Source organism: Ovis canadensis, chromosome 1 (genome assembly GCF_042477335.2).
Source record: "Ovis canadensis isolate MfBH-ARS-UI-01 breed Bighorn chromosome 1, ARS-UI_OviCan_v2, whole genome shotgun sequence".
Lineage (NCBI taxonomy): Eukaryota > Metazoa > Chordata > Mammalia > Artiodactyla > Bovidae > Ovis > Ovis canadensis.
Window position 1 is genome coordinate 267578315 of NC_091245.1, and position 26885 is coordinate 267605199.

General features: G+C 53.3%; 1 protein-coding gene across 2 annotated transcripts in view; it reads left to right on the top strand.

Moving 5' to 3' along the window:
* The window catches only part of TRPM2 (transient receptor potential cation channel subfamily M member 2), a 51732-nt gene extending 36734 nt beyond the window's left edge, over window positions 1-14998 (top strand). The window contains exons 19-33 of one of the 2 annotated variants that reach the window (XM_069566421.1): window positions 818-950; window positions 1411-1582; window positions 3551-3734; window positions 4776-4957; window positions 5178-5310; window positions 5990-6077; window positions 6239-6326; window positions 6931-7088; window positions 7698-7774; window positions 7958-8059; window positions 9691-9777; window positions 10208-10313; window positions 11718-11819; window positions 12984-13100; window positions 13748-14998. In XM_069566421.1, coding sequence (XP_069422522.1) covers window positions 818-950; window positions 1411-1582; window positions 3551-3734; window positions 4776-4957; window positions 5178-5310; window positions 5990-6077; window positions 6239-6326; window positions 6931-7088; window positions 7698-7774; window positions 7958-8059; window positions 9691-9777; window positions 10208-10313; window positions 11718-11819; window positions 12984-13100; window positions 13748-13873 — 1855 coding nt within the window. In that variant the 3' untranslated portion in view covers window positions 13874-14998. Of the gene's footprint in view, window positions 1-817; window positions 951-1410; window positions 1583-3550; window positions 3735-4775; window positions 4958-5177; window positions 5311-5989; window positions 6078-6238; window positions 6327-6930; window positions 7089-7697; window positions 7775-7957; window positions 8060-9690; window positions 9778-10207; window positions 10314-11717; window positions 11820-12983; window positions 13101-13747 lie in introns of those variants that run through there. The other variant, XM_069566427.1, reaches the window with a different exon arrangement.
* Window positions 14999-26885: the final 11887 nt, after the last annotated feature.

Consider the following 26885-nt stretch of genomic DNA (forward strand, 5'->3'; position numbering starts at 1 on the left):
GAGGAGCCAGGGCAGAGACGCGGGCTCTGTCACCATGGGGAGCTGTCTGGTGGGAGTGCCCGTGTCCCAGCTGAGAGCCCTAACATCTCCACAGCCCATCAAAGCCACATGTCTGCCCTCTGTGACCCCTTCATGAGCAGGAAGGGCTGGGCCAGCCTGCTGCTTCCCAGGGTGCCCACGAGGCCCAGCTTCTCTGCCTGAGGCTGGGCTTCTGGGCCCTCCTGGAGGCTCTGCCCCTGAACTTATACCCAGTTTTAGTGCTTTGGGGTCTGGGGTCACACTGGGGCTGGGGCCAGGCCTGGAGCAGCCAGCTGAGGCCCTGCTCCCCGTCAGGCTGTACATGCGGCCGGGGCAGCTGGGCAGGGGTTTAGGGCCAGGCCTGGAGCAGCCAGCTGAGGCCCTGCTCCCCGTCAGGCTGTACATGGGGCTGGAGCAGCTGGGAAGGGGGTTAGGGCCAGGCCTGGGGCAGCCAGCTGAGGCCCTGCTCCCCGTCAGGCTGTACATGGGGCCAGGCAGCTGGGCAGGGGGCTGGGGCCAGGCCCGGGGTGGCCAGCTGAGGCCCTGGTCCCCGTCAGGCTGTACACGGGGCTGGGGCAGCTGGGCAGGGGGCTGGAGCCAGGCCCGGGGCGGCCAGCTGAGGCCCTGCTCCCCATCAGGCTGTACATGGGGCCAGGCAGCTGGGCAGGGGGCTGGGGGCAGGCCCGGGGTGGCCAGCTGAGGCCCTGGTCCCCGTCAGGCTGTACACGGGGCTGGGGCAGCTGGGCAGGGGGCTGGGGCCAGGCCCGGGGCGGCCAGCTGAGGCCCTGCTCCCGTGCAGACTCGTGCCCTCGCTGCTGTACACCGGGCGCATCATCCTCTCCCTGGACTTCACCATGTTCTGCCTGCGGCTCATGCACATCTTCACCATCAGCAAGACGCTGGGGCCCAAGATCATCATTGTGAGGCGGATGGTAAGGGGGGGCCCGAGGCACCCTGGGGAGGATGGTAAGGGGGGGCCTGAGGCACTCCAGGGTGGATGGTAAGGGGGGCTCTGAGGCACCCTGGAGCCATGGTAAGGGGGGCCTGAGGTGCCCCGGGGCACAGCACACCCCACAGGACCCCAAGTCAATACTGCTTCCACACCCTAGCATGCCTGTCTCGGGTCTTGCCTGAATGTTGCCTCTTCCAGGCAGCCTTCCCTGATATCCACAGCTCATTCCTGATCCCTGTTCTTGGGTCATGGTCATGACCCTTCCTACTCCTCATGGGGTGCCCAGCGCCCCTTTAGGCTGTCCCCTGGAGCTCCTGGCTCCATGCAGCCATGCTGTGAGGGTTGATGGAGTCTCGTCCACTGCAGGGCACGTGGGGACCCTCCTGTGGGCAGGGACAGTGTGGGGTGGTGTGGCTGCAACTGGTGCCCCCCTCCCACAGATGAAGGACGTCTTCTTCTTCCTCTTCCTGCTGGCCGTGTGGGTCGTGTCCTTCGGGGTGGCCAAGCAGGCCATCCTCATCCACAACGAGAGGCGGGTGGAGTGGATCTTCCGGGGGGCCATCTACCACTCGTATCTCACCATCTTTGGGCAGCTCCCAACCTACATTGACGGTAGGAGGGGCCCTGACAGCTGTGGAAAAGGAGGTGCCACCCTTGTGGGGTTCCTCCAGGGTCACAGAAGTTGGAGGAGGGGAGGACTGGGCACATCCCACTCGCTCAGCACTGCCTGGGGCTGTGGCTCCTGAAGGAAGAGATGGGTGCACTTGGGGGCCCATCAGTTGAGTGGGGCAGGCATCAGCTGGCCGCAGCTGGGCTGTACCTTGCAGCTGCAGGGAGGTCAAAGTGGGTCGGGGGTGTGGCCAGGGCATCAGCTGACACCGCCCCCCCCCCCCATTAAATGCCACCCGATTCCCTCCGTTCCTCCCACTGCAGTCAGACATACGTCTTCCTTTTCTGAGTGGAGAGAACATAGAGTTTGTTCTCTGCCACGGCTTCACTGAGATTAATTCACATACCATAAAACTCGCCTGTAAAAAGTGGCCACTTCCATGGTTTTTAGTATATTTACAGAATCTAATTTTAGAATGCTTGTTCCAAAAGTCACCCCACACCCTTTAGTAGTCACCCCTCCCCCCCAAACGCAGGTGACCTGTCGTCTACTGTCTCTGTCACTGATGGTGTTGTTCAGTAGCAAAGACGTGTCATGATTGTTTTGGCCTCTGGGTCCCTTGGGTCCACATGAGTTTTCAGGTGATCTAATCAATTTCTCCAAAAAAGATATCCAGGATTTTGATTATAAACATGGGGTTTCTTCCACTTATTTAGATCTTTAATTTCTTTCCATAGTATATTTTATTTTTCAGTATGTAAGTTGTACTTCTTTTGTTAAATTTATTCCTAAATGTTTTTATTCTTTTTCATGCTGTTGTAAGTAGAATTGTTTTATTAATTGGATTGTTTACTGTATAGAAAAACACTATATTTTGTATATGGAACTTGTATTCTGAAACCTTGATGAATTTCTTTATTAGTTCTAATAGTTTTTAGGTGCCTTTTGGGGGATTTGCTATGATCATGTCATCTGCAAATACTTGTTCCTTTCCCATCTGGATGTCTTTTTTTAAGTACTTAATTTTGGCTGTGCAGGTCTTCAGTGCTGCGCTGGGTCTTCAGTGCTGTGCTGGGTCTTCAGTGCTGCACTGGGTCTTCAGTGCTGTGCTGGGTCTTCAGTGCTGCGCTGGGTCTTCAGTGCTGCGCTGGGTCTTCAGTGCTGCGCTGGGTCTTCCCCGCTGCACGAGGCTTTCTCTAGACAGAATGAGTGGAGGCTGCTCCCTGGTTGCAGTCTTGGGCTTCTCACTGTGTTGGCTTCCTTCGTTGTGGAGCACGGGCTCTAGGATGTGGGGGCTTCAGTAGTGTTAGTTCACAGGCTTAGTTGTCCCGAGGCATGTGGAATCTTTTTGGACCAGGGATTGAACCCATGTGCCCTGCATTGCAAGGCAGATTACTAACCACTGGACCAGCAGGGCAGGCCTTATCTTACAGATTTTTAAAGGCACTGAGTATATAGTTATGTTTTGTGATATTATGTATCCTTTACTTTTCTGCAAATGTGGAGCTGTGTTTTGGTTTGTAGTCACATGTTCCAACGTTTCTATGTTGCCTCTGCAGCACTTCTCCTTTCTGATGTCTCCCTTTTCTTTAGGACAGTTGTTCATTTTCTCTTTGACGTCTTTTCTGCCACATTCTGCTCCCAGGGTTAGGACCTGTGACTTAGATGACATAGTCTCTCCTGTGGATGACACACCCCCAGGAAGTGCCCTGGTGGGGTGCCTGGATCCCAGGGAGGCATGTGCCAGCCTGGAGTGCAGGTCTGGCTCTTGGGCTTTTCTGGCAGCGGGACTTCCTGCCCGCGAGGATGCTTGGTGTAGATGGTCAGCCCTTTCTGGCTTCCCTCGGGCTTGAGCTGACAGCTGAGGTCACCCAGATGTGTGGGGCTCCAGGCCTGCGAGGTCATTGCCCAAGGGCCCCTGTGACTCCACGTGGCTTTCTGGACTCACTTACCCCCTCATTCCTACCCAGGTGTGAACTTCAGACCAGACCAGTGCAGCCCCGACGGCACGGACCCCTACAAGCCCAAGTGCCCCGAGATCGACCAGGCGCGGCAGGAGCCCGTGTTCCCTGAGTGGCTGACTGTCCTCCTGCTCTGCCTCTACCTACTCTTCGCCAACATCCTGCTGCTCAACCTGCTCATTGCCATGTTCAAGTGAGTGCCACTTGCAGGGTGCACACCCCACTGCCTGCCCCACCCCCAGGGTGGTGTGGATGGCGTGGAGCCTGGGACCCAGGACCTGGCTCAGCCCAGGCTGACCTGGTGACTGTGGCATCCAATCTGGGCGCTACTGCTGGGGGGCAGCCCACGGGCCCTGTGCTCAGAGACCGTGGGCGGGGGCGCTGAAGTCTCACTCTTCCCACCCCAGCAGAGGGAGGTGGATGAGGGGCAGCGATTTGGCTGAGGTCATCTCTGGTGGTGGAGGCGTGCGTGTCACACTTGTTGAGAATCCTGTGAGGCAAGACGACCTGTCTTTGCTCTCCATATAAAGCAGGCGCACAGGGCCGGCCCTGACTGTGGTGCCCAGGAGGCCGGCCCTGTGGCTCAGGGCATCGCCACCCCCTCAGGCTCCTCCCGGCCTCTGCAGAAGAGCCCCTGGGGCCCGTGGCCAGTTTGGGCACTGTTTCTCTTCTCTTCATCAGCTAGGGTGATGAGGTCACCACTTGCTGACTTACCGTGTGCTCTGAACAGTGAGAGACCCTGCCCCGGTGCTGGGCTATGATAGACAGAGGCCAGAGGCCCGACAGGCAGCAGCTGTGTCTCAGCCCTGCCCAGCCTCCCTCCCCGCCTCCGAGGACCTCTGTCAGGGATCCGGGCCAGTTGACCTCTACCCGCACAAGACACAGGATGTGGAGAATGAGCATGTCGGCCTGTTGAAGACACTGTCCCTTCTGTTTGTCAGATTTAGGGGAATCAGACCCTTTTCGGGTCCAGTGCAGGACACCATCCATCTCCCAACACGTGAGGGTCTGTTTTGTTTTCTAGCGAGGTTTGTGGGCTCTAAAATCTGGGTCTTCTTTCTTCATTCTCCTCTGGGCCCCCAGGGTGCTCAGCTGCCTTTCCTGTGTCTGGGTTGCCCTCCCTGGTGTGCCTTTGTGGGCTGTCGTGGCGCACACTCAGGCAGCGACACAGTTGTGCATAACCCAGCTTGCGTGGCCCGTGCTCGCGGTAACCAGTGCTCCCCACACCCCGCAGCTACACCTTCCAGCAGGTGCAGGAGCACACGGACCAGATCTGGAAGTTCCAGCGCCATGACCTGATCGAGGAGTACCAGGGCAGGCCCCCCGCGCCACCCCCCTTCATCCTCCTCAGCCACCTGCACCTCTTCATCAAGAGGGTCGTGCTGAAGATCCCTGCCAAGCGGCATAAGCAGTTCAGTAAGCTGTCCCTCCCTCATCCCCAGAGCCATGTCTGGGGTGCAGCTGGGATTGGGGGGCAGCTCCTCTGAGCATCCTGGAAGCTCAGGGTTGGGGAGGGGACATGCAGTCCGCTCAGGCTCCCGGACTGCCGCCAGCCCACTGGGGTTGGGCATGGATGGGCTCTTCCGCCCCTCCCTGCGGGGCCCCCGGTGGGTCAGAGGCTCCCCTCCCCGGACAGAGAACAAGCTAGAGAAGAACGAAGAGGCGGCCCTCCTGTCCTGGGAGATCTACCTGAAGGAGAACTACCTGCAGGAACAGCAGCTCCAGCAGAAGCAGAGGCCGGAGCAGAAGATCCAGGACGTCAGTGACAAGTACGGGGCCGGGGATCTCGGCAGGGCTGACGCTGCAGCCCTGTGGTCCCCGAAATGCCTGTCACTTTGTTGTGGAGCAGGAGGCTCTGGGAGAAAGCGGCTTAGAAACGCCGGGGAAAAAGACCAGGGTGTTTGGATGGATGCTTGGCTGTGGAAGTGTTCTTCCTATGAACACAGGCCCACTTGGGTGCAATTCCTACATTGTAGCAAACTAAGACCAAAACCAGCAAACATTTCCCAAACCACAGTGTCCCCTCCTCCTTCCAAAGTCCCCACCGGTGCCCGGAGGCAGTGTCCCCTCCTCTGCCCAGAGGCCGCTCTGTCCTTCCTGAGTTTGTGACTGACAGCCTGTAGGCATATAGAGGTGAGGAACCAGGTGCGTGTGCTCTGCACACCTGCACCTCTGGTCTGGCCACACCCCTGGGCTATCGGGTGGCCCTGTGAGCCTGGGGCATCGCTGGTGGCCCATCTTCCCCCTGGGCCACTAGGCGGTGCTCATTCTCTATGGAACCGTAGAGTGTAAATCCATTCAAATCAAGAGGAAGAGGCCTGCAACTAGAGCCGAAGGAGCCTGTGCTGCTGGATGTGATAAGCTGCCTGCCTGCAAAGGGCACCAGGCTCTCTCCACTCACGCCCAGACCCCTGGCTGGCCGCGGGACTCAGCTGTGTCCTTTTGCAGGGCGGACACCATGGTGCGCCTGCTGGAAACGGCACGTCTGAAGCAGTCGGGCGCCGTGGAGCAGAGACTGGCCTCCCTGGAGGAGCAGGTGGGCTCCGGGCTGGGACCTCTGTTTCTGGGCACGGTTCCGATGGCCCTTCTGGCCAAGCCCCGGGTGTCGGGTGGCTGCCTGGGGGAGAGGGGGTGGGGAGCAGGGCATCCCATGTGCGGGCACCTATTGACCAATCTTGTTTTGAACGTGCGTTCCAGGTGGCCCAGACAGCCACAGCATTGCACTGGATTGTGAAGGCCCTGAGGGACAGTGGCTTTGGCTCAGAAGAAGGTGTCCCCACTCTGGGTGAGTGGGTGGCTGTGCCAGCGGCTGGTCTCTACCCACCTGCGCTCTCTTGTGTCCGGGTGTCTGTGGAGTGGAGAGGAGCAGCCCCAGCACCTTGGGATGCTTGACCCACCCCACGGCTATATGTGCTGAGCGTGGCCAAGTCCCAAGGCTTGACCAGGCTGGGGAATTCAAGAGGTAGCCTGGCCCAGGCCCCCTGACCTCCCCGTGTGCATCAGGTCCAGCAGACCTGAGACCCAGTCACTTTGACTGGGTGACAGAAAGCACGTCTTTGCTCCCAGATTTGCAGCTGGCCAAGAAATGGTCACAAGCAACCCTCCTGGGCTGTTGCTGGCCCCGAAGGAGACGTCTGCCCTTTCATCCGGGCAGGCTTCTGGAAGGGCTTGTGCATCCTGCTGAAAACTAAGAGCTCTGCTGGGAGCTGCCCCAGGCAACGGGGGCCTGAGCCCAGGCCTTGGTCCTCCTGGGCTGCAGTGATGGGAACCCTGGGGAGGGTGCTCTCTTTGGGGCTGACTTTCAAACTGGGCTCAGGGAGGTGGAGGCGGCCCGGAAGTTTGGGGGAAAGGACCTCAGAGGGTGGCCCTGTCCCTGTCTCCATTCCCAGCACCCCAGAAGGCCTCAGTGGGGCGGGACCCTGAGCTGGACAGCGGATCGAAGGCAGAGGACCCAGGTGACGCCTACCACGTGAATGCCCGGCACCTGCTCTACCCGAGTTGCTCTGTCCTGAGATTCCCGGTGCCCAACGAGAAGGTGCCCTGGGAAGTGAGTGCCTGTCCTGGCCTCACCCACCAGGCTGCAGGGGCCCAGAGTCCTGGGGGGAGTGGTCTGGGCCCCAGGGTGGCTGAGCCCACCACAGCCCCGATGGGCCACGAGGGACAGATGAAGAGGAAAGCGTGGTCCGTGAGACCCGAGGGGTGAAGCTGGGCCATGAACCTGGACACCGGGGCTGCTATCCACACAGGGCCCACTGCCCCGCTTGTCCTCAAGCCCCCGTCCCCAGAGAACAGCCCCTAGCCCCTTTCTGAATGCTGAGGAGGATGGAGGTGGAGAGTGAGAGGGAGCGAAGGAGGAGGCCTGGGGGTGTGCCCCCCACCCCAGGCCTTCTCTCTGGTTTTCCTGGCACATCCCGGCTGTCACTCCTCCCCAGTCTCTGCCAGGGGACTCCTCCCTCTGGAGTCCAGCCCAGCCCAGCCCCCCTTCCTCCCGCCTGGGGAGACCCCCCTTGACCACGGCTGGCCCAGGTGTGTGTGTCCTGAGGTCAGCTCAGCTCGGACTTCCGTGTCCTTTGGGCCCTCCCAGGGCTCTGCAGTCAGCTGTCCTGGGTGACGGCCAGCCTGGGGTGGTGACCGTCTGAGTCCCTGTGTCCCGCAGACGGAGTTCCTTGTGTACAACCCGCCCTTCTACACGGCCGACAGGAAGGACAAGGACCTGGTGGACCCCGTGGGGGAGTGAGTACCCCTGCTTCCTGCCTGGGTGGGCGCCCCATCCTCCCTGGGGGCTGGGACATGCTGGGAGGCATGTGGCGGGGGGCGCCTGTGCCCGGGGAGGAACCTCTGTGTGGACAGGATCACTGTGGCTGCTCTGCCTCCTGCCGTCTCTGTTGGGGATGCAACCTCTCCTCTCCCTTCCAGTGCCCTGGAACCTCTGTCCAGGATCAGCTACAATGCAGTGGATGGACCACTGGATCGGCGCAGCTTCCATGGAGTCTACGCAGTGCGGGACGGGCTCCCTCTGTGAGTGTACCCTCCCCCCGCCCTTCTCCAGCCCTCCTCAGCCACCTCTGCGGTTTCCTCCTGGGGTCAGGCTTCCTCTCCAACAAAGCTGGTGTTTTTCTGATTTGTTGTTCAGTCTCTCAGTCATGTCCAACTCTTTGGGACCCCATGGACTGCAGCATGCCAGGCTTCCCTGTCCTTCATTATCTCCTGGAGTTTGCCCAAACTCACGTCCATTGAGTCAGTGATGCCGTGCAACCGTCTCATCTCTGCTTCCCTTCTCCTCCTTCCCTCGATCTTTCCCAGCATCAGGGTCTTTTCAAGCTCTTTGCATCAAGTGGCCAAAGTATTAGAGCTTCGGCTTCAGCATCAGTCCTTCCAATGAACTTTCAGGGTTGATTAAAATTTTTCTGATAAAAACAAACAAAGTATAGAGGAAAGAAACATCAGCATAAAGTACTTTCTTACCAGCCCCGGAGGCCCACGCTTGGCAGTCTCCCTGGACACGTGTGGAGGGGTGGGGACTATGGGCTGGCCCTGCTGGCCTGGGTACTGTGCCCTGGTTCTCTGACACAACCTTTAGGACCTCCATTCCTGAAGTGTAGAACGTGGACAGGGTAAAACGTGGACCCCATTGTGAGAATAAAGCAGGGACGATGTTAAAGGGCTGCTGGGCTTACATTCCCAGGTCTGTGCTGTAGGGACAGTATGCCCCATGCACAGGTGTGGAATCAACACAGAGATGAAAGGGGACCCGTGGCGTCAGGCCCAGCAGGCGCTTGGTGGATGCCTACTGTGTGCTGGCCTGGGGTCTGAGGGTCGCTGGGGAGGCTGCACCACCAGGCCGGAGGCTGGGGACAGGATCAGTCACCTGGGATTTGGAGACCCCATGGAGCAGGTGGTCGTTGAGGGTAACTGCCTGTGGAAGAGGTGGGTGGTGGGCCTCTGGGAATGTTCTGGAGCAGGGAGGGGTGACCACTGGGGTAGAAGCTGCGGGATGGGGTGGTAGAGATGAGTGGGGCAGGGAAACTGAGGTGACCAGGAGCGTCTCCAGCCCTGGATGGGGGAGGGGATGGGCGGGGGGATACGGTGTGCAGGAATAGAGCAGGGCCGAGAGTCACAGGCAGAGGAGAGGGCCGTCAATGCCAGCCCAAAGGCCGGCTGAGAGTCACAGGCAGAGGAGAGGGCCGTTGATGCCAGCTCACAGGCAAGCCGAGAGTCACAGGCAGAGCAGGGGGCCGTCGATGCTCACAGGCGGCGGAGGCCCTTGGGCACAGTGCCAGAGTCAGTCAGGCGCTCTTTGGAGGGACGTCTGGGTGGGGCTGGTTTCTGCTCCCAGAGGCCCCTTTCCTCTCCAGCCCACCCCAAGGTAGCTGCTGCCCACCCTGGAGCCCCCGAGGGATGGGGTTTGCATTGGACAGGCCCAATGCATGACGCAGTCACCCAGCCTGGTCAAGGGGCCCTTGGGCTCTGGGGTCTGGTCTGGGCCTCCTCCCTGGTCCTGTCCAGGGGAGCTACCTGGGCTCCAAGAACCCTGAGCCAGGGCAGCTTTGGCTAGAGCTGGCACATAGCCCCTGCAGAGCCCCTGCCTGCTGCCCTGGCTGGGGTCTCCAGCCACTGGCAGTGGGCTGAGCTGACCCCTCTCTACCTAGGAACCCCATGGGTCGCACGGGACTGCGTGGCCGTGGGGACCTTAGCTACTTCGGCCCCAATCACACGCTGCAGCCTGTGATCACCCGGTGAGTAGCCCCTGATGAGCACAGTGTCGCCCAGCACCCTACCCCGTGGTGGGGCAGGGGATGAATGTGGGTGCCCCCAGGAGAGCCCAAACCCTTCTTCCCCACAGGCTGCCTCACTTCCCGGTGGGTTCCCTCCTTCAGAGGCCCCTTGGGGAGGACTTTGTCACTATGCAGACAAATATCCATACCAGTTCACCCTTCACTTCCAGAGTGACAGAGCGGGAAGGAATGGGTCCTGGGCATGGGCTTCTTTAAGGCTTTCGGTAGAAAAATACTGTCCAACAAGGCTGACCCGTTCTGGTCAGACTGGAGGTTACGGGAGCAGATGGTTCCTCTCCCCTGGAGCAGGTGCTAGTGGCCTAGCAGGTGGCCTCCCAGGCGGGGGCAGGGGCAGGGGCAGGCTGACCCTTCCCCTCGCATCCTTCTGTAGCTGGAGGCGGAGCCTGGATGGTGCCATCTGCAGGAAGAACGTCAAGAAGATGCTGGAGGTGCTGGTGGTGAAACGTGGCCGCTCCGAGCACTGGATGTTGCCTGGGGTGAGGCCCCCGCTGTCCCAGGCCCTGCACTCGCTTGCCTTCTCTGCCACCGACAGGTCACCAGCCACCAGCGGTCGCTGCCCTGGACAGCTTGGAAGCTGTCCCCATTCTGAATGACAAAGGCTGGTCCTTGCCTTAGAGGGACTGCTCTCTCCCGGCTCTTCATTTGGTGGTTGTGAAGATGGGTTCAGGCGCTCTTCGGAGCGTAAGCACTGACTGAGCACCTGCTGGGCCCAGGCACCAGGCTCAGGGCTGGGGCTGCCCCTGCAGAGTTCAGGGTTGGGGGGCCCATCTTGGACACGCATCTACCCTGGCCCTGGGGCCTGAGCTGAGCCCCGAGGGCAGGACAGTGTTGCTGGGGGCAGGGCAGGGCATACACGTGTCCTCAGCAGCAGCCATTTGCAGGACTGATGGGCTCATGGTGACATAACTGGGACATGTTCTGCTGGGCCTGTCCTGTCCAAGCAGCCCAACCACTCGGATTCTGACCCGTCCATCTGCCTTTTGCTCTCCCAAACCCTGTCATTACTCTGGGGTCAGAACAGACAGGTCCAGACAGGAGGACGGTGCACCCACAGGCCCCAGGCCAGTGTCCTGGTGCAGCTCTGAGGGGCCCCTCCCCTGAGTCTGCCCCTGGAGTCCATAAACTACCCCAGCTCAGCACGAAGCTGCTGGGTTTTCCCGGCATCCACCCGGTGGGGCAGCAAGTTAATGAGTGTGTGTGGGGCAGACCCCCTGAGGGTCTTCAGACCCCAGCCAGGATTCCAGGGCTCTGGATGGTCCGGCTCCTGCAGCCATAACCGCCGTGCCCTCCAGGTGAGGGAAGGTGAGTCCAGGCTGGGCCGTCTCCCTCCGAGGATTCTTCAGCACCCTTCAACCTCCCTCTCCAGTCTCTCTTGACATCTTCCGAGCAATGTCCCCTGAGGGACAGCTGAAGTTCCCGCCACCCCAGGCAGTGCAGGGCAGGGAGTCTCCCAGGCTGGAGCAGTAGATGTGGTGTGGATGAAAGGCGCCCTAGACGGGTGCAGAGGGGAGTACAGGTGCAGGCCCGTGTCCAGGGCAGGGTGCGTCAGGAGTGGCCAGGAGCCCAGGGCACTGGAGCCAAGGCTGGAGGTGGGGTGGGCATGCGCACACACAAGGCGCAGGTGGCAGAGTGGCAGAGTTCAGGGCGCTGGCTCCCTCATGGTGCCCAGTACCCCTCAAAGGCTGTGACACCTGGCCTCATGGGCTGACATGGACAGTGGGCTCTGGGCAATGTCACTCTGGCCCCGAGGCAGCTGCTGCCAGAGGCTCATCTGCCTGAGGCTCCAGGGGGCTGGCCTGCTGCCCATGCCGAGTGGGTGGCCAGAGGACACAGGTCCCAAACCGCCCTGCCCACCTGCCCCCACCTCCCTCTCTGCTCAGGGCTCCCGGGAGCCGGGAGAGATGCTGCCCCGGAAGCTAAAGCAGGTCCTGCGAAGAGAATTCTGGTCTTCCTTTGAGAGACTGCTGACTCAGGGCATGGAGGTGAGGTGGCTCTTCCACTTTGTTCCCACCTGTGCGTCTGGGCCCTGGGGTGTGTGGCCGTGCTGGCTGCTGGGCAGGCTGCAGGAGCCGGGTGGGGAGCCTGCTCCGAGCTCACTGCCCACAGCTCCTGGAGGGAGAACTGGGACCATGTGGCCTGGCTCTGGGCCCCTCGCCTTCCTTCCCTGTCTGGGCTTTCTCCTGAGATCAAGGAGGGCTCTTGGGCCAGGGCAGGCCTGGTGTCTGGCTCACATTCACTCTTGCCCTGAGCACAGCTGGGCACAAACACATAACTTGCTTTTTCAGTGAATTTGCAAAAGCCGTAGTTTTAGGTCTGTATTTCCGAATCCACCTTGCTCTTTTTCACAACCACATAGCACTCCGTGCCGTGATTTATTTAAGCAGTCCTTCAAGTGGGTGTCTGAGTCGCTGGTTCTGCCTCTGTTGCATCTCAGGATAAAGTAGGCAATTGCTGATATTTATGGCTTGACCTACAAACCCAGCAGTTCTGCGTGGTTTGTCCGCTGCAGCCCCTGAGGGAGCATCGCCGTCTCTCTTTTCTCTACTTAGTAAAAAACAATTAAACTTTATTTGTTGAGGTTAAATCTAAATAATATATATGAGCCTTTTTGAAGTGAGCAGTTCAGTGGCATTTGGTGCATAGACAGTTTGGTATGGTCCCCACCTCTGTCTAGCTCAAGAATGTGCTGTCACCCCCAAAAGAGAGTCTGTACCCTTGAGCAGTCACCCCCTCCAGCCCTGGCGCCCACGAGGCTGCCTTCTGTCTCTGTGGATTTGCCTGTTCTGGACATTTATTGTCGGTGGAATCATTTAGCGTGCGGCCTTCAGTATCTGGCTTCTTTCACTTATCCTACTGTCTGGAGGTCCACCCGTCCTTTTTAATCCTTCCAAGAGCAGTCGAGGCAGGTCTGGATGCCAGGCCAAAGACCAAGAGGGTGACAAGCGAGGCTGTGGGCTCCTATGATGGGTCAGTCAAGTTGAAGGCTGTGCTGGGGGCAGAAGGACAAGGCAGGGAGAGGCCAGGTGGGGCTGAGGCATGGTGGACAGCTGTGCTCACAGTGGCCCAGACCCAGAAAAGGCTTGGGGCCCTCCCTCTGGGAGAAAACCAGGGGATCGGAGGTCCATCACACCTTTGCTATCTCCTAGGTATACAAAGGATACATGGATGACCCCAGGAACACGGACAATGCCTGGATCGAGACGGTGGCCGTGAGCATCCACTTCCCAGACCAAAGTGATGTGGAGCTCAAGAGGCTGAACTCTGTATGTGGCCTGGGTTTCAGGCTTGGAGGAACAGGAGCTGGGGTCATCGGTGCTCTGGAGGGGCCCTGGGGCCTGCAGGGAGGGGTCTGAGGGGTTCCCTGGCCTGAGGCCAGAGCTGGCCAGGACCAGAGAAGGGGGCTGTGGGGTTTGAGTTGTACCAGAGGGTCCGTGGGGGCAACCAGAAGAGGCCAGAGGGCAGCAGCAGGTGGGTGGGGCAGAGGGGGACCCTGGGGCCTCCAGGCTCGTGCTCAGGTGAGGCTGGTTCATGCGCTCTTATTGGGATATCGTCCGTGTACTTTGATCCCCCTACAGACCCCAAATCTGGAACTGGGCCAGGAAGTCCCAGGGAACAAAACCCAGGCCTTGTCTGCAAGACAGAAAACTGTAGAATAAGGCTGTACCCACCCACCCCCGATGCTTTTGAAAGTTTCTGGGGCTTCACAAGCATTTTCTGATTTGTGCCTGAAGGGGGTGATCTTAGCACCATTCAGGAGAAGTACAAAGGCAGCGGTCACTAGCCAGTCTGTAGCAGGGCTGGGAGCCAGGCCTTGGGGTCCCCACCACCCTCCTGCCATCTACGGGTTTGGGGTGTGGGGTGAGGGCAGGGCCACTCGGGAGGGACTCAGGACTCACCTTTGTTTCCGCAGCATCTGCACTCTTATGACGAGGGGATGGCCATTCGCTGGCAGGTGGTGGATGAGCGCATCTCCCTGTGTGACAACCACAAGGTCATCCTCCAGAAAGTGGCCGCCTTGTTGGGGGCCTACTACTGACCGGAGACGCAGCCTGTGTCGCCCTGTGGGGGCCGGCGGGGCTGGTCCATCTACGGCCCACTGGGAGTGTCTGCCCCTCATGGCCAGCTCATGAACTGGAGGCACTGGGGTACTCTGGGAGAAGAGTTGAGCAGGGCACAGGCAGGCTCCGGCCATGAGGCAGGGCCTCAGGGTCAAGGTGGACACTGGAACTCCGCCAGCCAACACTGCCTCTCCCGAGCCTGCTGGTGGCCTGTGGATGCCCTCCTGGCCACATCCTCTGAGCAGCACGTCCACCACCAGCGGTGCATCTGCCCTAGGCCAGCGCTCCCTGGAGAGTCAGCGCTTCCTGTGGCCTCCTCCTCAGGCCCACGGCCCCAAGAGGGCCTCCACTGTGCCTGAACTCGGACCCTCACCTGGCCTGGGGCAGCCTGGGACTCCAGTTCCCATGTCAGGGCTGAGCCCCGTGGTGGGGCAGGAGGGCAAGCTCCCACCTCCTCCTGAGTTGCAGAGGTCTCTGCCTGTGTGTTGCTCCGGGTCCAGGCGGGGAGGACGCAGAAGCACCGGGGGTGGGACCTCTCCTGCACGTGGTGCCCCCTCCTCCCTCCTCCAGGGAGGAGTGGGTCATGGATGTGGACTGAGGGGCCCCCCAGGTTAGCATCAGTAACTCACAGACCATCTGCAGCCTTCGGATGCTGTGCAAACCCCGCACCAAACCCACCCTCCCCACCAGCGTCACTGGTCCCTTGTTTGTCCCTCAGATGGAGTTGCAGACATGAGCAGTGGTGGGGGATTGTGTCTGAGTCACAAGACCTCTTCCAGCCAAAGTCAAGCTTCCCGGGGCCCAAGGGGATCTCCCGTGGACACCCTACAGCCCCCAGTCCAAACTCATGACTGCTCCTCCAATCAACAACCTTCCCAACACACACACACACACACACACACCCCTCCCTTCCCTCTTCCTCATTTTCCTAGGCCCCAGCTCCAGCCTCCAACCTGGGGCTCAACCGCTCATGCCTTCCCCTGCCCCTACCCTGCAGGTGCTCAGACACTGTGGGGTACTTGTTTGTTTTTTAAATCTAGTATTACAGATCCAGCCAAACTAGCGCTTAAGTGGCAGCACCAAATAAAGACATTTAAAACTCATAGAGAAAGTTACTCGCTCAGTCGTGTCCGACTCTCTGTGACCCCATGGACTGTAACTCACTCTTCCTCTATCCATGGAATTCTCCAGGCAAGAATACGAGAGTGGGTGGCCATGCCCTTCTCCAGGGGATCTTCCCCCTCCCAGGGATCAAACCCGGGTCTCTCGCATTGCAGGCAGATTCTTTACTGTCTGAAACGTGCTTCTCATGCATCCTTTCCGAAAGAACTTGTCAAAGAAGAATTACAGAAAAGCGAAACACACTGTCTTAGTTAGCTTGGGCTACGTAACAAAGGACCACAGCCGGACCACTCACTTTCCCACAGTTCTAGAGGCTGGGAGTGGAGGTCAGGTGTGGGTAGGGTGGTTCCTGCTGAAGCCTCTGCCTCGGCTTGTCCCTGGCCGCCTCATTCCACCTCCTCATGTGGTCTTTCCTTGGAGTGTGCAGGGTGGCCGCCTCATTCCACCTCCTCATGTGGTCTTTCCTCGGAGTGTGCAGGGAACGAAGGGTCTCTAGTTCTCCTCTTACAGGGGCACTAATGCTGCTATGTCTGGGCCCCACCCTATGACTTCATTTAACCTTACTTCCTTAGAGGCCCTTGCTCCAAATACAGCCGCATGAGATTGGAGCTTCAACATAAGGATTTGGGGAAGGGATACAAACAGGTGTCCAACACAAACAGGACACAAACATCTGGCTTCCCTGGTGGCTCAATGGTAAAGAATCTGCCTGCAGTGCAGGAGACGTGGGCTTGATCCCTGCGTCAGGAAGATCCCCTGGAGGAGGAAATGCTCACTCCAGTATTCTTGCCTGGGAAATCCCATAGGCAGAGGAGCCTGATGGGCTGTAGTCCGTTGGGGTCACAAAAGAGTTGGATGTGAGTTAGCAACTAAACAACAACACAGACATTTAGTCCATCACACAAACACACATGTAATCAAAAGTGGGGTCTAGTTGCTCACTGCTCGAAAAACAATAAAGACGCCAGCTTGGTGGAAAGGAAAGTTTGTTTTATTTTGGATGCTAGCAACAGGGGTGGGGGGAAGGGTGGACACCCGTCCAAAAGCTGACTTCCCCCACGTTACTGACAAGCAGTGGCAAGAGCGTTCATGGACAGAGGGAGGGACTCCACACAGAAACAGCAGTCAGCTCTGACTGTCATCTGATGATTGGTCTTCAGTGGTTTGAGCAGCGTCACCCTGATTGTCTCAAGTACATGAATCTTCAGTTCCAGGGTCGGCTTGTTCCCATTTCCTTGAGGCCAGTTCTTGGAACTGTGGCAGCTTATGTCATAGCTACACTCTGGTCATTATGCATCAATAGTTAACTTCTCCACCTGGTAGGGGTTTCAGTATCTGCAGGACAGCTCACAGGAGATGGCTCAGAATATTCTCTATAGCACTAGAGGAAGAATGAAAGGTCCTTGACTCAGCTTCCTGACTATTTTTGTTTTATCCCATTTGACTGTTTGCCTCTGCTTTTCTATTTTTTCACTTCTCTGATTAAACTTGTTCATGGCTAACGTTTTTCTACAGACAAAAGGCAGGCAGAGAACATGAGAGGGAAGGACCTGTTTCATACATAGACTGAGCTCTGTGGAAGCAAAGAAACTACTAAATGTAGGGCTAAGTTTTACCACTGTTGAGGCATGATGCAAAAAGAAACTTTAATGATCGTTCTTGTAGAAATCCCAGCTTGTGTCCCTGGGAGCTGGCAGAGGAATGAACGCAGCCAATACAAGTAGAGATAAGGTCTCCTCTTGTCACAGGAAGAAACAGATGCTGACCATCACAGTGCTGGGGGAAGGATGCAGGCAGGGAGACCTGCAAATGTATATCACAGCCCAGGTAACCTCCAGAGGATGGAGAGAAAGGAATAACATCAAACCACCAAAGGAACCAAGCAGAAACTTAGTCAAAGAGAGAAAATAGCAGTAGAAGATGCCTCACATGGAATAAGATGGCAGGAAATAATCAAAACGTATTAGCAATTATGCCACACACAAAGTGTGAGTCTCATATGGGGATAAAAGATAACGAGAAATTTCTCTTCTTTTCTGTATATTTTCCTCTATCACCCCAAAGAGACATGTTTTAGCTGACAATAGGGAGTCAGCCTACCAAACAGTCTCCAAGGAAAAGGTGTGGGCGCAGGTCCAGCAGAGGACAGAACTTAAGGTTTGAGTTTGTCCTTCTAAGAACAAATGGGAATTTGAGCGGGAAAAAGTACCAATCCATTAAGAAGGTAGCAGTTTTGTGAACTGCTATCCATCTTCCCAGGTGACTCAGTGGTAAAGACCCCACCTGCCAATGTGGGAGGAGTGGGTTCAATCCCTGGATCAGGAAGATCCCCTGGAGAAGGAAATGGCAACCCACTCCAGGATTCTTACCTAGGGAATCCCATGGACAGAGGAGGCTGGCAGGCTATAGTCCATGGGGTCACAAGAGTCAAGACTCAACTGAACACAAACTTCCATCTAGCATCATATCTTTTAAAATATGAAATGCAAAATTGATAGAAGTTCCAGGAGAAATGGGCAAACTCACAGTAATGTTTAAGATTTTTCTTTTAGAAATCAAGGAGCTAACAAAAAATAGGGCAAAATTTGAATAACGCAATCAACAGGATTGAGGTCATTCTATGCAGTGTTTGTGAGCATGTTTACCTAAATATTGTGAAACTGTTAGTTGCTCAGTCATGTCTGACTCTTTTCGACCACGTGGTCTGTAGCTTGCCAGGCTCCTCTGTCCATGGAATTCTCCAGGCAAGAATACTGGAGTGGATAGCCATTCCCTTCTCCAAGGGGATCTTTCCGAGATAGGGATTGAACCCAGGTGTCCTGCATTGCAGGCAGATTCTTTACTATCTGAGCCACCAGGAAAGCCCCTTACCTACATATTACATGTGCTTCAGTTCAGTTCAGTTCAGTTCAGTTCAGTTCAGTCGTTCAGTCGTGTCCGACTCTTTGCGACCCCATGAATCGAAGCATGCCAGGCCTCGCTGTCCATCACCAACCCCCGGAGTTCACTCAAACTCATGTCCATCAAGTCGGTGATGCCATCCAGCCATCTTGTCCTCTGTCGTCCCCTTCTCCTCCTGTCCCCAATCCCTCCCAGCATCAGAGTCTTTTCCAACGAGTCAACTCTTCGCATGAGGTGGCCAAAGTACTGGAGTTTCAGCTTCAGCATCAGTCCTTCCAATGAACACCCAGGACTGATCTCCTTTACGATGGACTGGTTGGATCTTCTTGCAGTCCAAGGGACTCTCCAGGGTCTTCTCCAACACCACAGTTCAAAAGCATCAACTCTTTGGCGCTCAGCCTTCTTCACAGTCCAACTCTCACATCCATACATGACCATTGGAAAAACCATAGCCTTGACTAGATGGACCTTTGTTGGCAAAGTAATGTCTCTGCTTTTCAATATGCTATCTAGGTTGGTCATAACTTTCCTTCCAAGGAGTAAGCATCTTTTAATTTCATGGCTGCAATCACCATCTGCAGTGATTTTGGAGCCCCCCAAAATAAAGTCTGACACTGTTTCCACTTTTTCCCCATCTATTTCCCATGAAGTGATGGGACCAGATGCCATGATCTTCATTTTCTGAATGTTGAGCTTTAAGCCAACTTTTTCACTCTCCTCTTTCACTTTCATCAAGAGGCTTTTTAGTTCCTCTTCACTTTCTGCCATAAGGGTGGTGTGTATTTATAAATACATGTGCATATTAATATATAAATACATGTTATACATGTACATTATGTCTCACTTCCACACATATTTGTCTATATATAGATTGTGTGCAATATATTTATTTGGGTACAGTATGTATAATACATATTTGTGTAATAAAGGATGTATAATATGCACATCTATGTACGCACGTTATGTGGTGTATGTGTGATTGTGTACCCACCCCAACAACAAGGTCCAGAGGTGACACGTGGTTCTCAGACATGGAATATTCACAGCAGTGAGCATCCATCACACCACCAAGGGGGTCTCAGCAACTTCCCAAGGCAGCTCCATCACTGCAGCCACACTCCACCCCCAGCACCGGAAGAGTGCTGTTAAGAGGCGGCCATGCACCGGAAGAGGACAGGAAATACCTCAGTGGGCCCAGGTGTCTGCCTGGGACGTGAGTGACTGACTGTTCCCCTGACCAGCTGGGAGGGAGCCCAAGTGGTATCCAGGGCAGGACACTGGTCCCCACCCCCGCCCTCAGCCCTTCGTGGATGGGGGGCTTCTGTCCTTACTCTGGATCCTGTCTTTACTCTGGATCTAGTTTCCTGGGCAAGAGGACCAACGGGGAGGGGCCGTGTCTCCAGGGGCAGAGCAGTCGCTGGCCCTGGGTTTCCGGTTAGCACCAGGTCCAGGGCCCCCACTGCCTAGGATTCAGAGCAAGAGAGACCTGCGGGCTGAGTGCCACTTAGGGAATGCCCAGAGCGGGGGGCTGTGCGTGTTTCCATGCCCTCTACCTCTGCAGAGACCTGCACTGGGGCAGCTAGAACAAGACAATGAGAGGGTCCAAGTCACAGCCTCAGGGATGTGGCTGGAAGTTTCAGGAAGGAACAGTTAAGACCTTAAATGCACTTATTTGAAAATCAAGAGTGAAAGTAAATTATCTGAGTTTATGGCTCAAAAAGCTCAAAAAATAGCTACAGAATCAACAGAGGCTCAGGGGCTCAGACAAGGGCTCAGACAGGGACTAAATCAGATGTAACCAAAGAGGGAAAAATTAAGAACTGGCATGGTGAATATATTCAAAACTCAACTCTTGAAGAAGAGCAACAAAATCAACAGAACTTGGACAAGAGGAAGAGTGAGAGACCAGGGGAGTGGGTGTGGGTACTGGTGCGGGGCAGGTGGGTGTGGAATTCCCAGATCTACTGGATAAGCTGTAGGTGGGGGGTGCTGCTCAGGCCCAGAAATCCAGGAATTCCGGGAGATCCAGGAATCTGGGGAGCTTAGAAGGAGCTGAGAATGGCCCAAGCTGCTGAGGATAGTTTTACCATTGGCAGTCCATCCATGGAGGCTCTTTGCGAGCTCAGGCCCTGCCTGTGTGGTTCTGGGCAGTGGGTTTTGCTGGGGGTCCTAGGTTTTCTCTCTTTGAGTGGTTCTAGCCCCTGCCCATGAGCAGACTGCAGTCAGCAGTGCGCTGCAAGCCAAGGGTTCTGGCTTAGGGTTCCCCCAGCTGGGAGAGGGCAGGAACTGGGACCAGCAGGGGTCAGAGTGGAGGCCAGGGTTGCTGAGGGTGGAGCTGGGCACAGTGGATGGGAAGGTGGGAGAGCAAGGTGTCAGCACACACTAAGCCAGCTGGCCGCACCCCAGAAGGGCCCGTCCCAGGCTGCTCTGAGGCCTCCGCTTGGGGAGGCAGCATCTGGACCTTGGGATGTTTGTTCATCCCACCACTGTGGCTGCAGCTCCTCCCGGCTCATCCCCAGGGAGACACACTCAGCCCTCACTAGCAAAACAACCTGCCAAACGGGGAAGCAATTAACCAGTGGGAGCCTCGTGTTTTGTCCCCTGGGTCAGGAGGCCTGGATTCTGGGCGGATAAATGGGTGAGATAATCGACCTGGAGCCCAATTACAGTTATGAGGGCGGCTACAGTGAGTGGGCGGACCACGTGGCCAGGATGGCATCGGAAGGCTGCTGGTGTTTCTGAGAGCAGACTTGTGGTCCAGAGTGGACAGTGAGGCAGGCTCTCACAGGGCCCTGTGGCCTGGGCCTGGCTGGCTGCCATCAACTCCTGCAGGGACTCTGATGTCATCATCCAGTGAGGTTTCAGCCCATGAAGACCAGGAGGACAGCATCATGCCCTAAATGGGTCCATCCACCCATCCATCCATTGCTGTGTTCACCACCCACATGTGTGACCACCTGCGAAGGCACACACATAGCCAGCACAACCCTGCTTTCTTTTACTGAGGAATTACATGCCCTCAGTTACCTGCACACACCTGAAGCCTAGCAGCTTGGAGGGTTTTTCACTGATGTTGATGACCAGCACTCAGATCATGACACAGAATACCCAGGCCCAGAACCCCCCTCGAGCCCCTTCCCCTTCCCGCCTCTGCCACCGAGGCGTGTTGCCTATTCTGGAACTTTCCATAAAGAGAAGTCACAGAGGGAACCCTGAGTGTTTGGCCCTTCCCCTACTGCATAATAATGTCAGGATGTATCCACACCCACTCTGTAGTTTTGGGTGGTAATCACATTGATTTGTTTAACTTAAATATTTAACATATTCATAATTTGGGGGCTCCTCTCTTCAATCTACTATATAATAAAAACATTGCAGCAGTTTCATAGCTCATCTTACTTTAATCTCTTAAAATACACTTGACAGAAAGATTTGAGGGGTTCCTACACATGTAGACGTCCACTGCATGGCCACTACACAGCCAGGGGAGAGCATGCCCTCAGGACTCCCACCCTACTCTGGAGGTCACTCGACATGACCCCTGGGGACTGTGATGAGAAATGATAGTCGATACCACACCCTAAAGCAACCAGCGACAGAGCAGAGTCCCAGCTAAGAGTTAACTACACAGAGAAAACGGGCTCATAAAATACTCAGTCCAAAAGAAGGTAGGAAAAGAGGAAAAGGGAACAGAGCCTAGGGGCAAATGGGGCAGAAATGGGACAGACGGGAGCTCATCACCCCGAGGGTGTGTGTGGCCAGAGCCAGGATGTCACCTACACCACCACTCAGTGTCCAGGTCTATTCCAGGACCCCACATCCCATTCAGTTGCTATTTTTCCTTAGTCTTTTCCATTTTGTAACAGTGAGTCAGTCTTTTCTCATCTTTTATCATCTTTCCATTTTGGAACTGATCAGTCACTTTGTAAAATGCCTTTCAATTTGGGTGTGTCTGGTGTGTTCTTATGACTGGAAAGAGATTGTGCCTTTTTGGCAAGAAAACCACAGAAGTGATGCTGTGTCTTTCTCAGTCTATGCATCAGGAGCTACATGATGCCAGCCTGTCTTGTTACTGATGATATTAACCTTAGTCACATACATAAGGTAGTTTCTGCTGTGTTTTTTCACTGTAAATCTATTATTTCTCCCTTCGCAGTTCATAAATGTATTGAGGATGATACTTTGATTCTATGGAAATCTTTAAGGAAACTAAATATAAAGACATAGGAGGGAGGAGGGATAAATTGGGAGATTAGGATAAAATAGATAACCATGCAGATATACACTATAATATATAAAACAGATAACTAATAAGAACCTGCAGTACAGCACAGGTTGTTGTTCAGTTGCTCAGTCACTTCCAACTCTTTGTTACCCCATGGACTGCAGCATGCCAGGCTTCCCTGTCCTTCACCATCTCCTGGAGCTCGCTCAAACTCAGATCCATTGAGTCGGTGATGCAATCCAAACTTCTCATCCTCTGTTGCCCCCTCAGCACATTTAGTTACCAATTTTATCCTAGTCTCCCAATTCAATCAGCACAGGGAACTCTACTCAATTCTCTGCCATGGCCTATATAGGAAAAGAATTCTTTAAAAAAAAAAAGACATAAGTATATGTATAACTGATTCACTTTGCTTGTATACTTGAAACCAACACAGCATTGTAAATCAACCACACTCCAATAAAATTTTTTTTAAAAAGACACAGGAAGTTAAAAGCAAAAAGAGTGGAGGAAGGTAACTCATCTTTTGATGTTAATCCATCAAAAAAGAGAGTTGGAGTGGCTACTAATGCCAGAAAAGTAGAATTCAGGGCAAAGAATTTGGGGATAAGGAGGCTCTTTTCATAATGATAAAGTGGTCAATTAATCAAGAGGACATACTAATCTGAATATAAAGCTTCAAAATGCATGAAACAAAAACATGATAGAACTTCAAGGAGTAACAGACAGATCTCAGGAACCTCAGTACACCTCTCTCAGTTATTAAGTAGCAAGTAGATGGAAAATAAGTTCAGTTCAGTTTAGTCACTCAGTCGTGTCCAACTCTTTGCGACCCCATGAATCGAAGCATGCCAGGCCTCCCTGTCCATCACCATCTCCCGGAGTTCACTCAGACTCATGTCCATCAAGTCGGTGATGCCATCCAGCCATCTCGTCCTCTGTCGTCCCCTTCTCCTCCTGTCCCCAATCCCTCCCAGCATCAGAGTCTTTTCCAACGAGTCAACTCTTCGCATGAGGTGGCCAAAGTACTGGAGTTTCAGCTTTCGCATCATTCCTTCCAAAGAAATCCCAGGGCTGATCTTCAGAATGGACTGGTTGTATCTCCTTGCAGTCCAAGGGACTCTCAAGAGTTTTCTCCAACACCGCAGTTCAAAAGCATCAATTCTTTGGCGCTCAGCTTTCTTCACAGTCCAACTCTCACATCCATACATGACCACTGGAAAAACCATAGCCTTGACTAGACGGACCTTAGTCGGCAAAGTAATGTCTCTGCTTTTGAATATGCTATCTAGGTTGCTGATAACCTTTCTTCCAAGGAGTAAGCGTCTTAATTTCATGGCTGCAATCACCATCTGCAGTGATTTTGGAGCCCCCCAAAATAAAGTCTGACACTGTTTCCACTGTTTCCCCATCTATTTCCCATGAAGTGATGGGACCGGATGCCATGATCTTCATTTTCTGAATGTTGAGCTTTAAGCCAACTTTTTCACTCTCCTCTTTCACTTTCATCAAGAGGCTTTTTAGTTCCTCTTCACTTTCTGCCATAAGGGCGGTGTCATCTGCATATCTGAGGTTATTGATATTTCTCCTGGCAATCTTGATTCCAGCTTGTGTTTCTTCCAGTCCAGCGTTTCTCATGATGTACTCTGCGTATAAGTTAAATAAGCAGGATGACAATATACAGCCTTGACGTACTCCTTTTCCTCTTTGGAACCAGTCTGTTGTTCCATGTCCAGTTCTAACTGTTGCTTCCTGACCTGAATACAGATTTCTCAAGAGGCAGGTTAGGTGGTCTGGTATTCCCATCTCTTTCAGAATTTTCCACAGTTTATTGTGATCCACACAGTCAAAGGCTTTGGCATACTCAATAAAGCAGAAATAGATGTTTTTCTGGAACTCTCTTGCTTTTTCCATGATCCAGCGGATGTTGGCAATTTGATCTCTGGTTCCTCTGCCTTTTCTAAAACCAGCTTGAACATCTGGAAGTTCATGGTTCACGTATTGCTGAAGCCTGGCTTGGAGAATTTTGAGCATTACTTTACTAGCATGTGAGATGAGTGCAACTGGGCGGTAGTGTGAGTATTCTTTGGCATTGCCTTTCTTTGGGATTGGAACGAAAACTGCCTTTTTCCAGTCCTGTGGCCACTGCTGAGTTTTCCAAATTTGCTGGTATATTGAGTGCAGCACTTTCATAGCATCATCTTTCAGGATTTGAAATAGCTCCACTGGAATTCCATCACCTCCACTAGCTTGGTTCATAGTGATGCTTTCTAAGGCCCACTTGACTTCACATTCCAGGATGTCTGGCTCTAGATGAGTGATCACACCATCATGATTATCTGGGTCATGAAGATCTTTTTTGTACAGTTCTTCTGTGTATTCTTGCCACCTCTTCTTAATATCTTCTGCTTTTGTTAGGAAAATAAGTAATCACTAGTAATTGAAGGAAGCTTCCTTATACTGATAAGGACAGCTACAAAACCCTACAGTCAACATTATTCTTAATGGTGAAAGATTGAATGTTCCCCCCTAGGATCCAGAGGAATAAGATATCTGCTCTTACTCCTCCTTTTCATTACTGAACTAGGGCTCTAGCCAGTGCAATTAGGCATGAAAATGAAGTAAAAGACATTCAGACTGGGAGAAAACTGAAATACTCTTTTTACTTAGAGATAACACAATTGTGTTAATGTATGCAGAAAATCTTTAGGTGTCTACTAAAAGGGTGTCTACTCATTAGTTCTAGTAACTAATAAGTGAGTACAGTAAAATCCAGATCAGTATGCAAGTGCCAATTTTATTTCCATATATTAGCTTTTAACAAAGATACATTGAACTTAAAATACCATTTACAATAACATTAAAAAATTAGATAAATCTGACAAAAGATGTGTGAAACCAAAAACTACAAAACACATATGAAAGAAATAAAAGAAGCTCTAAATGAGAAGATATACCATGTTCATAGAATGGAATACTCAATATTGTCAAGATGTTAATTCTCTTAAACTAATCTGTAGATTCAATGCAATCCCTAACAAAATCCCACTAAACTCTTTTGGTACAATTTGTCAAGCTGGTTCTAAAATTCATGAGGCAAAGCAAAGGGTCCTGGATGACCAAAAGAACTTTATGAAAAAACAAAGTTAGAAGATTTATATTACTTGGCTTCAAGAATTACTGTAAAGCTTCAGTAATGAAGACAGCTTGGAACATTTGCAGAAAAATAGACAAATAGACCAACTGAATATAGAAAGTACAGGATAGACTCATACAAATACAGACCTCTGATTTTCAACAAAGATGCAGAGATAATTCAGTAGAAAAGGGATCATTTAAAAAAAAAAGCAGTCCTGGAAAACTAGACATCTATTTGTACAAAAAATAAACTTCAAATCGTATCTCACACCAAATGTAAAATGTTTAAGTGCAATATGTAAGATTTGTTACTTATGACACCAGAAGGATGAGCCATAAAAATGAAAACATTGATACATTGAACTTCATCAGAATTAAAATTTTCTCTTTGAAAAACTTTTAACAAAGTGAAAAGACAATCCACAGAATCAGAGGAATATATACAAATCACATGTCTGGTAAAGGATTTGTATCCAGAATATATAAGGAATTCTCAAAACTCAACAATAAGAAAACAACTCAATTAAAAGAGGGTAAAAGATTTGAACAAAACACTTCCTTAAGGAAGATAGACAGCAAACAAACAGATAAAGACATTCAAGTTCTGAGTGAAATACAAATTAAAACCACAATGAAATGTACTCCTACACACTTATTAGAATCTCTAAAATTAAAAACAGTGACCAAACAAGTCCTGGTGTTGCTCTGGAGCATACACAGAACAGGAATGTTAAATTGTACAATCACTTTGGTAGTTTCTTAGAAGTTAAACATAAGCCACCATGAGAGCCAGCCAATCCATTCCTAGATATTTATCTGAGAAAGCAAGAGTATTTGTCCAAACAAAGATTGTACACAATGTTCATATCAGCTCTGGTTGTAATAGCAGACAACTGGAAACAACCCAGATTTCCACAAGCAGGTGAGTGGATATACAAACTGTGGAACACTCATGCAATGCCTCATTACTCAGCACTAAAAGGAATAACCATTGATAAACGCACCAGCACCTGGTGAACCCAAAGTAATCACTCTGAGTGAGAGAAGCTAGACAAAACGTACATATCTATGATTCCATTTATATAAATTACAGGAAATGCAAACCAATCTAGTGACATAGTGGATCTGTGCTTGCCTGGTGGTGGGCATCAGAGGGGATGGATTGAAAAGGTGAAACTTTGAAGTATTTTGTGGTGATGGTTTCACGGGTGTATACAAACGTCAAAACATCAAATTTGAATATGTGTTTGATCGTATAACAATTACACCACAATCAAGTTGTCATTAAAAAAAAACAAAAACCCTAAGAATGGCTCAGGTCGAGTTTAAAAGGTTCGATCCCCACATTCCCTACGCTCCTCGGAATGCCCATGCAAGGGCCCTAAGACGCGGGATGGAGGGGTGGGAGTGGGGATATGGGGGGTAGGCAGGAAGAGACTCAGGGGGACGGAGACCTAACCCCATTAACGCTTTGGCTGCCGCTGGCACCAGACCTGAGAGGGAGGCTCAGCAGGGTCTTCGCACTGACCCAAGGGTCTCCAGTCTCCCTGCTGGCACCTCCATTCCCCATCACCTTATCCCTTCCATCGCCTTCATGGTCCCCA